General features: G+C 37.9%; 1 protein-coding gene across 1 annotated transcript in view; it reads left to right on the forward strand.

The window, feature by feature from the left end:
- Positions 1-16664, forward strand: part of OTOG (otogelin) — a 106656-nt gene that overhangs the window by 74790 nt on the left and 15202 nt on the right. Inside the window, exons 33-43 of the mRNA XM_026078980.1 lie at positions 88-3980; positions 4620-4788; positions 4941-5077; positions 6630-6719; positions 7120-7303; positions 10010-10230; positions 11230-11368; positions 13518-13712; positions 14543-14755; positions 15550-15654; positions 16041-16151. Coding sequence (XP_025934765.1) covers positions 88-3980; positions 4620-4788; positions 4941-5077; positions 6630-6719; positions 7120-7303; positions 10010-10230; positions 11230-11368; positions 13518-13712; positions 14543-14755; positions 15550-15654; positions 16041-16151 — 5457 coding nt within the window. The remainder of the gene's footprint in view (positions 1-87; positions 3981-4619; positions 4789-4940; positions 5078-6629; positions 6720-7119; positions 7304-10009; positions 10231-11229; positions 11369-13517; positions 13713-14542; positions 14756-15549; positions 15655-16040; positions 16152-16664) is intronic.

Raw genomic sequence — 16664 nt, forward strand, 5'->3', positions numbered from 1 at the left:
AATTAACATAAGTTCTTTCTAGCTTCACTAACTTTATAACTCTTATTTATAAATTACAGACTACCATTTATTCATGTCTGATTTCAGGCATTGAACCTGCAGATGATAGTCAAGCTTTGCTGTCCAGCATTAGAACACCAGCAGTTCCACACATAACATCAACTACTGTTGCGATACCCAGTTTGGCAGTGTTCAGTGAAGCAGTAACTTCATTTCCTGCACCTGAAGCAAAGGACATGGAAAGAACACTTGCTTCAAAATGGCAACTCAGTGCAACTACAGGGAAAACTAAATTTTCAGCTGTTACTTCTAAAACAACAGTTTCAACAATAACTTTATCATCAAATGTTTCTTCGCATTCAGTAGAGATGACATCATCTGGGAAAAGTGCTATGTCTGGGACAACAAAATCTAATGTTAGCTTGTCTTTTCCTAGCGACATTTCTCCATTGTTTCCATCTACGGTCACTTCAGAAACCTCTACAAGGATACAAGCAATCAGTAGTGCTTCTGCTAAGCCACTGAGAGCTACAGAACCTCAGAGAGTAACTGCTACACATGCAGTGACTAGAAGCACAGAATCAGAAAGCAAACCAATTTCTACTTCAGTTTTTACTGGGACACCATCAATACTCAGAACAACAGAATTGCCAGTGAAAACTAAAATAATGGAAACATCAGAAATTGCTACAAGGACACTTCCCACAAAAGAAGTAGAAGTAAAACCTGAAGGACTTACAAAATTTACTCCCAGTTCTTTTGAAACAGTAACAGAAAAAACTACTGCATATTTGACCCAGTACTCCACATCATCATCTCTGGGCATGTCTTCGTATGCATCACCAGTAAATCTAACAGGAACTTCAGAAAGAATGAAAGTAAGTGTAGAACAGTCTTTTACCACAGTAGCTAATGTTACAGTAACTTCGTTTTCTCCTGCGATCGCTACTTTGTCTTTGCTAAAGCCAAGCATAAAGCCAGTACCTTCAGGAACAACAAAAACAACAAGTATTGTAGCCAAACAAAGAGTGAAGACTACATTTTCCCCAACAGCCACACTGCGTATTTCACTAGGAAAGACAGTTGCAGAGCCTCCTGTTGAAATGATTCAACCCTTGACTGGTACTGCAGGGGTAGCTTTCACTACATCTCTAGGTCCAAAGACAACTGCTCTGCAAACTCAAGAGATATTATCAGAAACAACTGTGTTACCATTTACAACTCTTAAAAAGGACATTCCTGAAACAACATCTCATATGGAGCATTCATCAAGTTCCTATTTCCCTCCATATTTGCTACATCCTAGTTCAACTACAACTGAAAAATCCCTCACTCTTGCTACCAAAAGACCTTCAGTGTCTGTTTCTACTCCTGCTTCTCCAGCTTTAGGTGAATTAAAAAAAACATTTAAAACAGTATCAACTACTGGATATCCCCCACATATAGTTCTAAACACAACAGAGTTCCTGACTACATTATACAGTAAATATCCTGTTTTGGCTGAGACTACAAGGGTGATACCTTTGCCTGCAGAGGTAACATCCAAAATAACATCCACTTTTGAATTATCAGCAAAGTCAACTTTACTTTCTGGAAAAACATCTGCAGAATACAAGTCACCTCTACTTTTAAGTACAATGAAGACGAGCACTTCAGCATATTCAGATAGTGTTACCTCATCGGCAACAAAAACTTCTATCTCATCAAAAGAAATGACTCCAGTTCCTTTGGTAGTTACAGAAAAAGACTCAGGTCAAAGAATATCCTTCACTGGATCTCTATTTACTCTTAGTGCAACTGAACCCACACTGTTGACAACACAGCCTGATGAATCACAAGTGGAAAGAATTACTAGCATCTCTACTAGAAAGCCACCTGCTTTCCCTTCTTCATCATCACACTCTCTAACCTCTTTAAATGTTTCCTTTCCTTCACTACCCACATACAGGACAGAAGCATCACTGACAGCTCTCGGTCCCATGCATACATCACATGAAATTGCTACTTCATATCCAGGAGCAACTATAGCAAAATCTATCTTTTCAACAGAAAAAACCTCCCCCATCCCAGCTTTCCCTACTGTATCCACTATAGGACAACAATCAAGTCCAATAGCTACAGTATCGCATGACAAATTGCCAGCAAAAGCCATTTTAAGTATCACTTATGCCACATTCTCTCCATCCTCTGAATTCAGCAGTCAGCTTATAACAACCAAAAAAGCAATGGCAGCCAAAGAAAGATCAACTCTATCCACTTCTGTTGTACTTCCATTGACAAAGTCTTCTCACACTTTCTCCACCTCTCAGTATCTATCAGATAAATCAATTTCTTCATCTTCTTTAACACAAATGATACCTAAAGTAACAACCACAGCAAAGTATCCAGTAGAAACTGAAATAATTTCTATAGCAGCAAAGTCTACAGTCCAAAATAGAACAGATGCAGTAAAACTTTCAGCAGCTACAGCTCAGCCATCCTTTACTCCTTCTTCAGTAGGCCCCTTTTCTGGACAGACATCTGCACAGACCATAAAGGCAGTGGTTATACCACATTCCTTTACTCACATAGCAATGGAACTTGCTCGTCAGACTTCGAAGCCTTCCTTGACAAGGCAAAGCAGTACCCCAATTTACCAGTATCCTGCGGAAACTCTAACAAAATCCACTGGTCGGCCACAGCTTCTCTTAAGCACAACTGAAGCTACAGTAGCATTGACTTCCTCATACCCCTTTACCTCACTACCTGAAGGCATTCATTCAAGTGTATCACCTACCTCACTAGTTCCTGCACAAGTTATTTTACCAACCGGAAAGGAGTTGTATTTAACTGATTCAGTCACACAGCCATATGTATCAAGAACTTCTTCAGCTTTGCAGTCTACAATTCCGATTGGAAAAACAGCTGACTTGGGTTTTGGCACCAGAATTCTCCCTTCCTCACTGGAAGTGCTTGCAGCTTCATCCTCTTTAGCAACAACTAAGAAGGAAGAATTTCCTTCATTTTCCACACAAAAGGCAGATATCAGTCTGAAATTCACCTGGCAGGCCTCAGGTAGTGAATTACTTGTTTCAAGTCAAACACTTGAAACAACTACAGCTTCACCAGAACCTAAGTCAACTTTTCCATCTGTTTTGTTAACAGAAACAACAGAAAGGCCCATCATGATGGGAAGTGAGTCATCAGTAGGTGCCTTTTTAACGCCTGTGATCTCAACAGCGTCCACATCAGCGGGCAAAAGTGCTACAGAGGAAACTGCAGCGTTGTCTAAGCAAGTCCCACTTTCAACCACTGCCTACAGTTCCATGTTTCCAGCAAGTATGAGGCTGCCAGCTACAGCCCATTCATCAGCTGCAACTTCTGCCTCTTCAGTGAGAAGCAGTACAGGGCAAAACCTCACTGCTGTAGCAGCAACTTCAGAGAAAGCAGAAGCAGTGAGAGAATCTATAACAACCTCTGTGAAGCCCACCTTTGTTACTTCAGAAGCAAAAGGGTCCATGCCCCCTGAAACAGTAAAATCTAAAGAGCCAGAATTAACAACGGAAGTCCAAGCTGTCCATACTCAAGGTATTACCATTACCCCAGAAACTCCTCAGACATTTTATTCTCCATATTTCACAAACACAGCTGAAGTTCCTTCTAAAGTAAGTGTATCAGTACTGTCCACCATACATTCATCCTCTGAACCAAAACCTTTTTCTTCTATAGCTGCATCATCAGGCGGTGCTACTCAAGCTTTGAAACTTGGAATATCATCTGAGGTGCAAATGCCTTCTGTGAGTTCGCTATTAATGATATCTGACCATCCAAATGACACAACAGCTCCATCGGTTTCCTCATTTCCCTTTTTATCCACCAAACCGCTTTATCCATTGACTACAATGTTTTCTGATGGATTGGCAACAGCTGAAGCTATCTCAGGAGTCACAGCATCAGCTTTTATGCCAGCTAGAGAAACAGCAACTCTCCAAACTTGTACAGTGAGTAACATTATAAATAGCTATCTGTGTGGATTTGAATATGGCTAGGTTACTTTGACACACTGATAAACCATTATTTGTGAGCCATGTATTTTGATCTTTAGGATCTTTAAGTATCAAACAGGGGCCGTATTGTTTTCTCAATTACATCTGAAAGTCTGGATGATTTCTACTGTACCTAATGAATTTCTTAACTGCTATAATATAGCATATTTTGGGCCTCGGTTTTCAGAGTGTGATTGTTGCAAGAATTTTTTTGGCAAAATATGGTGCTTCATATTGTTCAACGACTATTTTCTGTCAGGTAGCCATCCTTAAAATATGTCTTCCCAGAGATCCCTATTATTATTCCTACTTATACTCTTCCATGCTTTTTTTTTTCTTAACTTCTTTTTAATATATAGTCATGAAATTAATAATGCTGTTCTGCACTTTACAGAGGGATGGTGGTTTTATACTGTCCTCAAATTGGTCAAATTTTCAACGATGTTCTTCACTGACAGCTTCCATCAGTGTCATAGGGATTCATAAGTATTCTGTACCTGAAGAACTCAGGCCCCTTTTTTGAGTAAATACTCTGAAATATTGTGTTATTAGCTTGGTAAGAGTGGTAACCTATGTCTTTTAAAAATGCCTTAGCCAATCACAGAGAATGAGTGCATAAAACACATATGCTTGGATGGACACCTGATTCAAGTTAATAAGTCGCAGAACTGCCCGTACAATGCAACTCAGCCCAGCTGCGGCGTTTTAGGATTTGCTGCTCAAACGAATGGTGACAAATGCTGCCCAAAATGGGAATGTGCATGTAAGTTTTAATTATGCAGTACTTTTGAATTGAACTGAGGTAACAATTCAGTGAATTTGTAAGGAGGCTAAGATTTGATGCTTCCATACCATGGTGTAGAAATAGAAGACAGTAGTTAGAAAATGCATTTATTTTATTTTTATTTTTATTAGGTCGTTGTACAATTTTCTCTGATATGAGCTTTGTAACCTATGATGGAAATCATTTGGCTTTATTCAAAGAAGCATCCTACATTGTTAGTCAAACTCAAGATGAAACTATAGCCATCCATGTCCTTGACTGCAGAACGGTAACTAACATTTAGCAATTATTAAGTTAACCAATGGTGCTCAGTACTGCTAATAAGATGCATCTTAGAAATGAGTTACATACATATGCCTCTAATGTATATCCTTCTAAATAAATAGAGCATGGTATTACTACATAATAGTGATGAATTATTCACTCATATGCAATATCTGTGAATTGTACCTGAACAGTACAGCACTTTGTCACCTGGCTGAATATGCATGATTCCTTCTGAAAGAGCTGGAAGATGGGAGGTAAATCAGTGTTATCTTGTTATATGGGTAAAATAGACAAGATGGTAAGACATTAAGTGGTCATGCATGTATTAGTCACTTCTGTGAATGGCGTCATGTAATAAGTACTGTCATAGAGCATATGCCAATTTTTTTGTCCATCTAATTGATAGACAACTTGATTTTACTGCACTGAAGAAAATGTATGTTGAATTTGACAGAATTCTTAGATGAGGCAGTAGCCCACTTTGCATTTCATTGGGGAATATCTTGCAGAGTGAGAATTAATGCCTGAACTCCTTCTTGAGTTTCATTCCACCCTAGATTTGTTTTTCAAATGAAGGAGGAATGCAGGCTAGTGCAGCCTAGCAGTGTATTTCAATGCATAGTTTTTATATATTTTTGTATGGAGACATTTGCACTGGAAACACAAAACTTCAGAGACATAAAAGAACGTAAGATTATCAGACTAAATTAGACTACCTTGTGCATTCCAAATCTCTGACGGGGCAAATGTATGCTGTTTCAGAGAGGGAAGAGAGAAACCCTAAAGGAAGCCATTATGGAATATCCTGCCTTATGGGTAGTGTAGAAATTGTCTTTACATCATGAAGAGTAAGCGCTCATGAGCCTTTAGAAAACTCTTTTTACTCCAGTCTTTATTGTGAAAGCTAGGTAATCTTGAAGTATACATAAATGTTCAACTGAAGGTTTTATCTTCAGTAGTACTTTGTGGAGGTTAGTTGCAGAAGCTCAGTGCGATTGCTGTGAAAAAGGAGATCTGTTTATGACTTTCACATTGTTTCTTTTTTGTTGCATTGAATGCTTTTGATTTCTGTTTTTTTCAGCATGTATTTCTGATCCATTACTTATGCACTGTTTATATATCATGTATATTTATCATTCCCAGTCTTGTTTTTGTCCACTTTCAGTATGTTTTCCTATTTTTTCAGCATCCAAACTGCTGTTCTTTCTTGTTCTTTTTTTCTGAAATTCGTTATTTCTGTTGTAATTTCAAGATGGGGAGGTGCAACAAAGTCCCTGAACACTAGAAGATGATAATATTTTGTTTGCATAATTTGGAGGAATGCTCTTCAGAAGAACATTGTAGTCCAGATTTGCCATCACAGCTGAGAGACAGAAGCATGGACGCAGAAAGAATATCTTTTGTTTATATAAACTACAATTAGCAGCAGTTTTCTTCTTTAAAAAATACAAAAAAAATCCTTGGTGTCCCGTTACTTAAAAATAGTAAACAGCTAACGTATAAAGATTTTACACATCTTAACTCTGGTTCATATATTTTTGTTTTCTCCACAGAGTAATTTAAATTCAACTTCCTTGTGCCTGGCGATGTTGAATATAACCTATATATCAAACCAAATTACTATTGATCATTTAAGTAGAAAAGTAGGTATTTTGAGGTTTTGTTTTCCTCTGCTTTTTAGATAGCATCTTAATTCTTCTGTAATCATAAGCTGCCACCTCATTTGGATTATGCAAATTAGATTAAAATACAGTAGGTAAATATAGTTCATTGTTACAGCATTGACATTTAGCAATCTGCTTGTATATTTGAAGAGTCAAACGGTGATGAAAGGACATGAGGTAAGTTGCAGAACAGGGCACATTAACTGATTGCTAGTCTCTTTAGTGCCTACCTACAGTGCCTTTGTAGATCTGGGCCTGACTTCTGTTGAAATTAATTGTGAGTTAGATTCCTAAACTGTTGAGAATCAGGCCTTATTTCTTCTACCTATAGCATTTGATACCTGACATTTAAACTCTTGTTTATCTGTGTGTGTTTTAGATCACAGTAAATTCAAGATTTGCTTGGCCTACTGTTAGAAAATATGGATATAAAATCGAGGATTCAGGCATCAAGTATGCAATTGAGACCCCAACAAATATCAGAATTCAGTGGTTTCACAGCACAGGTGTGATGATTATAGAGTTTAATAGTACCAGAGAACCAAAAGCTTTGGGACTATGTGGTAAGTATGGAGTAGTGCAAGAAATAAAGACATTCAGATGCTTTGCTAGAGAGTAGCTCAAGGCATGTTTCCCTAATTATATAAGCTATTTTTCTGCAGGATCTTGCCTAAAAGAGCTATTGCAGGTGATTGCAAAGATTAGAATACTGTCAACATGGAATGATTATTAATTTTGTTAATTGTTGAAATGGTGATTGATGCCCATCCATGTAATCACTTGTTTCCCACAGTTTTGCTTCTGACTGTAGCCTGTTTGAATCACAGGCATGACTGCTGTAACCATACCCAAATAAATAAGTCAGAAATAAATCCATAGTGACAAATAAGTTCATTTATAGATTTAGTGTTGGTATCCAGCTGATAGGAAGTGATATGTGCTATTTTCAGTTTCTAAAGGTCAGAATTCACAGGAGCAGTAATTATTCACTTCATAAAACGAATCTGAGTTGATCTTTTGGAAGGAATAGTTCAAAGGGAATTTATTTAAAGTAATGGGATAAATAACCATTGTGTTGAGTTCAGTGTTAGGTCTGTACAGTAGTTTCACATAGTTTCTTTCTCTCTAAAAATCATAACCTTGGGTAAACTGTTGATGCTGTAGCTTTTGCAAGCATAGATGTGTTGAGGTAAATCCCTACTCGGACACCTGAATCTGTAAATTTATCTGTTGTAAATTGGAGCTGGAAACCAGGGATATAGAGTTCATAATTACAGTGGATATCTTGCCAATTTCAGAAAGGGCAAATATCTGTAGCTCAGTATCAAATACCAGTGATAGCTCAGTCAAGTTCCAAGTCCTGCTGTCAGTAACATGTTTCTAGCAAAGGAGGAGAGCTTGTATTAGCTGCCATGTTGAAATTGGATTATTATCTGTAATTTACCCTAAGCTTCTGTCTCATTATCATTTTTATTCTGTATAGCTAATTGTTATTGTACTTAGATCAAAGAGAAACAAGACAATAAAGGTAATATTTTTCACTAGGTCTGATCCAAGTTATCCTGAAAGTCTCTTTTGTCTTTACTAGTCTGATTACTGTGACAGGCAAAATAGGGAACGTTATATTTCTGGTTCACATGGCCAGTTAGCAAGATGACAACATATTTGTGTCGTCTTTTGCAACCAGTGTTCCAGGTCCATGTTCTGCAGAGAATGCACTGTATTTTTTCGGTATTCATCCCTGGTTGGGCTTCTCTGCATAAGTCTGCCTGCATGTTGCTGTATGGTGGGATTTATCAGAGCCAGCTTTAAACAAGCTGTCTTTTCTAGGGTAGATGAGTTCACTCAGATCTCCTGTACTTTCTTTGTTAGTCTACTTCTTGCATTTGAGCTATCTCAGATGCCTTTATGCCATACTGTGGTATTGATACATGCTGATTTCTCATCTTCATCCATATGATGAACTGAAGGCACCACTATTGTTTTGTAGCAGCAAGTATCACTTGGAAGGATCTGCATCAGAAAGAGCAGTGTCTTTTACAGTGGAAGGCAAACAAATGGTAGCTGATGAAGTAAAGTGGGAGAGGAGGGCCATGGGAATGGATCATGACATCTCTGTAAAATCACTGGTTGAAATGAAGTGCAAGCATGTCAGTGTCTTAGCCAGAATCAGATCCAGCTAAGCCATGGTTTTAAATCTGCTTGTCAATAGGTGTACAAGAGAAGAGGAAAGAGATATCCCAGACATGGTAGCAATCCTTTGAAGACACTCAGAACCATCAAACACTTCCTATTTGGGCTGCGTAGCCTCATAACCTCAAAAATTTCAGCCAAAAACATTTATTGTCAAGTAATATTTACATTTTCAAAAGATGTTTCACTTTCTGAATGCTTACTGCTATATCAGTGTTGTCAGTGGTTTACTCTGAAGAAGACTGCTGGCTCTTAAAAGACCTTTCAGAGGAGTTTGATGTAATATTCGGCATTTCTGTTGACAAAAATAGCTCTCCTTGTGTTACAGTATTTCCTTTGTTCCAAAGAGTTTCAAAATTGCCAACTACCTTAATTTAAACAGAAAGGAAATCTGATGCTGGCTTCTGAGAAACAAGTCTGGAAAAGATTGATTCCTTCCAGCTGGGGGGTAATATTAATGTACCTGGAATGCCAAAAGCTGCCCTTTTTTTATGGTAGCTATTAAGCCAATAGGTGCTCAGCTCAGCCCAGAAGCATAAGTAGAAGAGAGTGTTACATTTTTGAAGTTCAGTATCGGATAAGCATCTTGGCATTTTGTGTGAGTTCCCTTTCCCACTAACTTTTACAGTTTTCATTTGTTGTTATACGTGAAGGTGCTTCATAACCTTTTTAAAAATACATTTTTGTTTAGTGCTTATGAAACTGAAGAGTGAAGTTTGTGTGCTATAGTTGGGCTCTCTTTGGGCTTTCCTGAACAGCTCTTTGAGGTGTGATAAGTCTCTTTTCACCCATCTGCAATTCACAAGACAGAATTCTGCCTTCTAAACTTTGTACTTCCTCTTTTTTTTTCCTCGTCCTTTGCATCTTTACTTTCACTTCACTTGTTTGTGGGTAAATTTTGTGTATTTTGATCCTACCAGAAACTTTGCACATCTGTTGTGGATTGCAATACTGGCATGCTGTGTAAGTTGCCAGGTACTGGACCTATTTACTTGTTTGAATATGCCACTTCAGATGTACTAACAAATGTGTTGTGCAGTGTTAACCTGTTTTTTTTTTCTTCTGGTAATACATAGGTTTTTGTGATGGAAGCTTGGAAAATGACCTGATGCTACCCAGCAGGACAGTTTTAAGCAAAAGTGATGCTCCATCAACTTTTATAGACAGCTGGCAAGTGCCAGACACGTTAAAGTATGTTGGAGAAGACAGGCATCAGGAAACTAATTGCTCAGTCATGGACTGCTCGGAGTGCTTAAGCCTGGTATTGAACCAGACCTTCAGCAGCTGTCATCCATATGTATGTTAACTATTTTAGAAGCTTACATTTGGGGAGAGATGCAGTTCTGATATAATTTTGTATATTTGATACTTGCATTAATTTGTAACTACGTGTAACCACATCTAAAGAATGATATGTATACTTTTTTTTATAGTTGCAAGCTAAAAAATAATTGAAGAACACAGCAGCTTGATATGACAGTTGCAATATGCAACTAACACTTTCAAAAATTAATAGTATACCTCTGTGTTACCTTTGACAATACCATTTAATTTATAAAGCAGTCCCAGACAATTCGGTTGAGTGAATATGATGTCAAAAAAAGTAAAATAGAATAATTTTAGATTTTAATTCAGGTGGGAAGATCCTGAAGTGTTCAGTAAGTTATCAGTTTCCAAGTGGCAATAGATAATGTCAGAGCCTACATTCTCAAAGGCTCTAGAGCAGATGTTTCAGGTTAGAGTTACAAGAGGGTAGAACAGACCATTTAACGCATACCCAATGCAAATAGCAAACTCGCAGTGTGCTTTAACAATCCATGGAGGAAAATCATAGCATACCAACTCCCTCACTGTAAGAACAGCAAATGAAATACTTATTTACATTCATATCAGTACATTTACCATTTCACCTCTAGGATATTGTTGAGTTTGAAGAGGAGACCACAAATAGACAAAAACATAGATGAAAAGGAAGAACAACAGAGAATGACAAGTAATTAGGCCTTCCATTGGAAAGACTGTATTAGCTCTTGCCTTGGCATCTCTAGTAAATGAGACTGGGGAATATAATGTTGTCTTGCATTTTTTTGACATTCCGGGAGCCTTACTTTTAAGTGCCAGTAGAGAATAGACTCTCTTTGTACACTAATGAAGGCTGATAGCCTCTTGCTTACTGTGAACCAAGAACTTTTGACTTCCTTACTTCTGGCGATACAACTATAAGACAAGGTCAATTTATTTCCTACATAACAGGGTGTCTAAGAAGGTGCAATATTTTTGATTTTTTCTTTATTAGGTTCCACCTGAGCTATTCTGTGATATATGGGTTAAAGATACAGAGTACATTCGAAATCCATGCATCGCTCTAGCTGCCTACGTGGCAATGTGCAACAAATTTAATATTTGCATAGAATGGAGAAGCTCCGATTACTGCCGTAAGTATTCTGCATGTATGTGTAACTCTAATGTTCACAGAGACAAAGCTTGCCTTGCTGTTAGTTGAGAATATCAGTGCTTAAGAAGTCCTCAGATACCTTTGAAGTGATTATTGAGATAGTAAATTCAGTAGTTTCTATCATACAATTCAAAACAGTATGCAAAAAGAATCAGTCTCACTGTACTCATTGCACAGATGGTAAGGTAAAGAAAGTTGCTCAGGATCCTACCTCTGGCCTGTAATGTACTAAATTGTGAAAGTCAGATCGTCTCACTTGCAAAATAGTGATCATTTCTTTTAGACACTTTCCCCTGATAAAGCCAGAACATGACAGAATTGGTTGTGGGGAGGAGAAAGCCATAGAAAGAAAATTCCGTGTTGCTTCAGATTGGCACCATCTGGTGCTCCAGAAACGTGTGCCGTCACCTGGAGGAAGGGTTACAGAAATGAGACACCTTTGAGATTAGATGACAGTAAGGAGTAAAACCCGAGAGCTAGAGGATCCTGCCTGAATACATCTGCCTTAATAGTATACTATAGTGTAAGGCCAAATGGGGCCTGTAATTGTCAGTAAAGCAAATAAAAGATTTAGATTACTGCATCTCTTGATGCTTTCAATGATCTCCTAGGAAAAGTCCTATGGATTTGATAACATAGAGGTCTGTGGTTTCAGTGCTTGAGAAGGGAATGACCTATTGATGAAGTGTGATCCCCCAAAATAGGAGAACTCCTTGTGCATAGAAATTGTGTGTGATTTCTTGGTTAAAGTGATTTCAAGTGGGTACTTGAGTGCAAGGCTTCGCAGAAGCATGTGCTACCAAATAAAACCAACAGTCATGGAGTCTAAAGTTCAAAAACAGTTACCTTTTTTGTAATTTTTCTTCTGTTTATATGGATTTTACTAACTGTTTAAAAAGACAGTTCACAAAATATATCTGTAAATATAGTTAAGTATTTAAACCATCCTGAAAGGACATACTACTCTTTTATTTCTGTACCACAGTGACCTCTGGTGGTGCATGCCTAGTTAGCAAAAAACATAAAGTCACTTCTGTGTTTTCTGGTCACTAAGCCTTGACAAGGTGTGGACTGCGACTTTAAAAGTCTGAGCTCCTTTGATTTTAGGGTTATAATAGCTATTTCCTGTGGGGCAGTATGGTTGTTCTTAGAAGCAAGGAGCTGAATAACATCAGTCTCCTCTCCCAATTAATCTTTAAAATCTAAACTTGAACCTTCCTCTTTTCTAAGCATACTGTCCCTTTGTGAATTAGCCTTCGACCTCCCCTCATTGCCATGATTCCCAACTGTGTTGCTGTGTGATTTAGGTATCGTTACATCCAGTGATGACGAGGATCCTTTATTTTGGCTGTTCACAGGGCTACGCATTCAAAGTCATCCTCAGTTCTCCATATTTATGCTGTACACAACCTGCATTAAGCACTGTTCTGAACCAATGAAAGATCAGGTTGGAAGTTTGCAACACCAAGAGTTAAATCAGAATGAAATGTTTATTCAGTCTAGTCCTGCATGCACCCATTACATACATATCAATGAATTTACATAAGTAGTAGAATGAAATTAAATTTAACTGTTCATCGACTTGAAAAGAATACAGGCCTCTCATCCAGGACAATGATTAGTATGGATATCTATTAAATAAAGCAGTGAATTCATCCCATTCTTTATTATTCCAGGTAAAACAATACTGAATTTGCCTTTACATACGTCTTTTAGTAATTGACAAAACTCTTTTCTAATCAGCGTATTTTCTTTATCCACTGCAAAATATTCCAAACATCTCAAAACACTGTACTGTTAATCAGTATAGTATTTGTAAATGTTTTTCAAAGCTGAATTAATTCGTGTCAACACAGTTGCATAGTTTGATTTCTCTCCTGCCAAAAAGCAAACTGAAGCCTGGTGAAAATGTTACTACAAGAGGAAGAGAAGAGGAAGTGTTTATGAAATTTCCTCTGTGCAATTTTTTGTGAATTTGTCATGTAGAAAGTAATTGATCTGTGTCTGTGTTTTAGGTTTGTAGATCGTATAAAACTGGCAAGCACAAAAAGGTTTATGCCTTTGTTTAGGCGGTACCCCTTCATCTGATTTCAACTTCAGAATGAGTGATTTGTTTATTTGTTTCCCAGCCTTCCTCTGTTCAGAAAACTTCTCCTATCAGGCCTGCATAGCTGCCTGTGCAGTTCCAGAGAGTTGTCAGGATAGCGAGGTGCCTTCCCTGGACTCATACTCTTGCTCAGTGTTGACAGAAGGCTGTGTCTGTGCTGGAGGGACCATCCTTCACCGTGCTCACACTGCTCTCTGTATTCCTGAAGAAAAATGTGGTATGCTTTGATACGTTTTTCTTCTTTACTGTCTGCAAGTTGGTGGTCAGATTCTTAATTACTAGTAAGTCCAGTTCTGGGTTGGTGCTGTGTTGGTTCTGCATATGTCATTCAACTGAAGACTCTGCAGGTTCAGTAAACATTAACAGTACAAGTGAGCAAGCAGGGAATCTCCTCGTGACATACCATTTTGCTAACTTTTGTCAGCTGGAGGATACACTTCAAAGTGTTTTGATTATGTGTGTGAATTCTAGTATTCTAAGTATGTTAGTCTTGATCGTCTTTCCACCTTGCTTTTGCCAAGGGGTCCAGCTTATTGATACTAAAAGGCATTGAAAAGGCATGCACATTACACATTTTAAACAATTATAAGCAAATGTCCTACGTTCTTGCTGCCAGCATTGATGTTTGTTTGCATTACAATTCTGCCTGCGCACACCGAATTGTGCTCCAGTACTGAATAAAGCAACACAAAAGATGCATTTATTATAAATCAGATTACATAAATCACCATAAATTAATAATAGTTTTGCCATGTGTCAAATGAGAAAGCAACTTCTTTTCCAATCATTGCTTCAAAAACAAAGGATTGGATTGGGATTTTAAGTGATTGGCCTTGCAATGGAGACACGAAATGAAGAGAAGGATCCTGATCCTAAGGAGGGTATGGGTTGTCTCAAACTGATTTTTTGGGGGGTGGGATGGATAGGCAATGCCTTTAAAACTCTGAGACTTTATCGTTTGTAATTCCACACCTGGTACAGAAGAAAACGGTGGCCAAAATTTGAAGTAAGGAGAAATTATTTCCATCTTCTGTTGCCCTAATCTAGCTTGTACAGACAGCTCAGGAGCACCTCACGCAGTAGGTGAGATCTGGAAAACTTCTTTGAGTGGATGCTGTATGCAAAAATGTGTTGACAGTGAGACCATTATTCCAGTGGAGTACAACTGTTCAGATATCCACTATTTGGACTGTCAGCGATTTGCAGAAGTGGCCGTGCTTGTTCCTGGTGATCAGACATGCTGTCCTCAGAAGATTTGCAGTAAGTATCCTTTAATAAATGTGGATAGTGCCCACTGGAATGTGCAGATATCCTTTTCCTGTTGTTTGTTTTCCTGTTACACATCCTATTTTTGGAGTAAATGGATGATTTCTGAGTGACTTGAAATGATTTTGTTTTGAATATATAGATTGTGCAGAAAACTATAGAAACTATTTGTCTAAATATCTAGTGGGCTTTTTGGGAAGGGGTAAGGAGAAGGGTCAGGAGTTATAAAGGTTGGAATGAGTCTGTGATTGCTGGGATATGAATTTGTTTCTCAGCTGTACAGGCTAGTGATTTGCTTTTAAAATTCAAATACAAATAAGTCAACAATGTAACTAATTACTAGGAAAAAAGATTACATGACTTTATCTACAAACTCAGCAGTAAGAAAAAGGATATAAAAGCTTTCTATATCCCTATTTAGCTAAAAAAAAAACACAAAAAAGCCCATCTTCAAAAGAAAAGGTTGCAAGCAGTTAAAATATTTCGTGTTTTGACCACTTGAGATCACATTACTGCAGTGAGTTTTCCACAGGAAATAATTTTTTTTAAGTGGAATTTTCACAAGGACTTTAGGTTATCTTTTGATAAACTCCATGAAGAGTATGGCAAGTGCTGGACACTTTTGAACATTATCTCAGGATTTTTTGACGGTTTCTTATATTTTTCATATACATATTGTTGTTTGGAGATTTGGGGTATCAGACTACGAATACTGCTTGACACTTTTCTCCTTGACTTAGAAATAGTTTAGAAGTTCTTTTTTATTTTTATTTCCCTTTTTGTAATAGTTTGCAATCGGAGCCTTTGTGAACCCCTCATTCCTGAGTGTAAGGGCTTGGAAAAGCTGGTCACCTACTACAGTGAAGATTCCTGTTGTCCCAACTACACCTGTGGTAGGTTTCTTATAAAAAGGTAGAAAGATTCGCTGTGTAAAAGATGTTCAGGGAAACTAAATAGCTCAACTTCAGAGCAAAAAGAAAGTCAGTGTAAACATCATTGTTAATATGACCATTTACAAAATTCTCTTTCATCTGAAAACTCAGGGTTGGATTGTACCTCATTTTGTGCAGATACAGTAGTAAGGGAGCCTTCTGCTCCAAGATCAGGCAAGAATGTGTCTTTGCTCTCTTGTGATACAAAGTAAAAGCTTTTCTAAAGTTCCTTGTAGTATTTTGCTACTTTGCACTGCCATTTCTTAGGGATATAGCATAAGGAAGGAGGAATGTTATACTTTGTTTAAAGAGTAATGTAAAAAATAAATGTATTGTGCTTGTTTCAGAATGTGATCCAGCAAAATGTGAACCAATGGAGCAGATTCCAACCTGTCAAGAGGATCAAACACTAATTGCTGCTCGGGTGGAGAGTACCTGCTGTATATCCTATATTTGTGGTACGGTATCCTGGCTAGTTGAGAGTATTAGTGTTTTCACATATGTGATAAGGTGTGCACAATAGCTTACCAATTAAGGCTTCTTGTATTCAGCTCTCCCAGCTTAATAAGGCTCAGAACTGGTTAGTAAAATGGGCATTAAGTTTACAAAGCTTAGGAAATGGCAGCAACCATCAAGAGTCACATAATGGCTTTGGGCGAATGAACTGTGTTCTTGGGTCTTGTAAGAGACAGCTGGTGGAGTCCATGGATGATGGAGTTGAGGGCTATTGAGAGAGTGTCCTTGTACACTGTACGGGCTGGCTGCATGAATATTTTATTTAAAAGAAGATTGAGGTTATATATGCTCTTGCTCCCTGTATCCTGTGGCATCAGCCATGGCCCATCTTTCTTATAGTAAATGTCGCAAATGAGAGTATTATGCAGATTTGTTCAGTTCTCTTGGGCTTTGGCCCTTAGTGAGTTAATTCAGTAATAAAATTCTGCTCTTGGCATTAATGTAGGAGTTCTGTT

The sequence above is a fragment of the Apteryx rowi genome, unplaced genomic scaffold, assembly GCF_003343035.1.
Source record: "Apteryx rowi isolate R43461 unplaced genomic scaffold, aptRow1 scaffold_49, whole genome shotgun sequence".
Taxonomy (NCBI): Eukaryota; Metazoa; Chordata; class Aves; order Apterygiformes; family Apterygidae; genus Apteryx; species Apteryx rowi.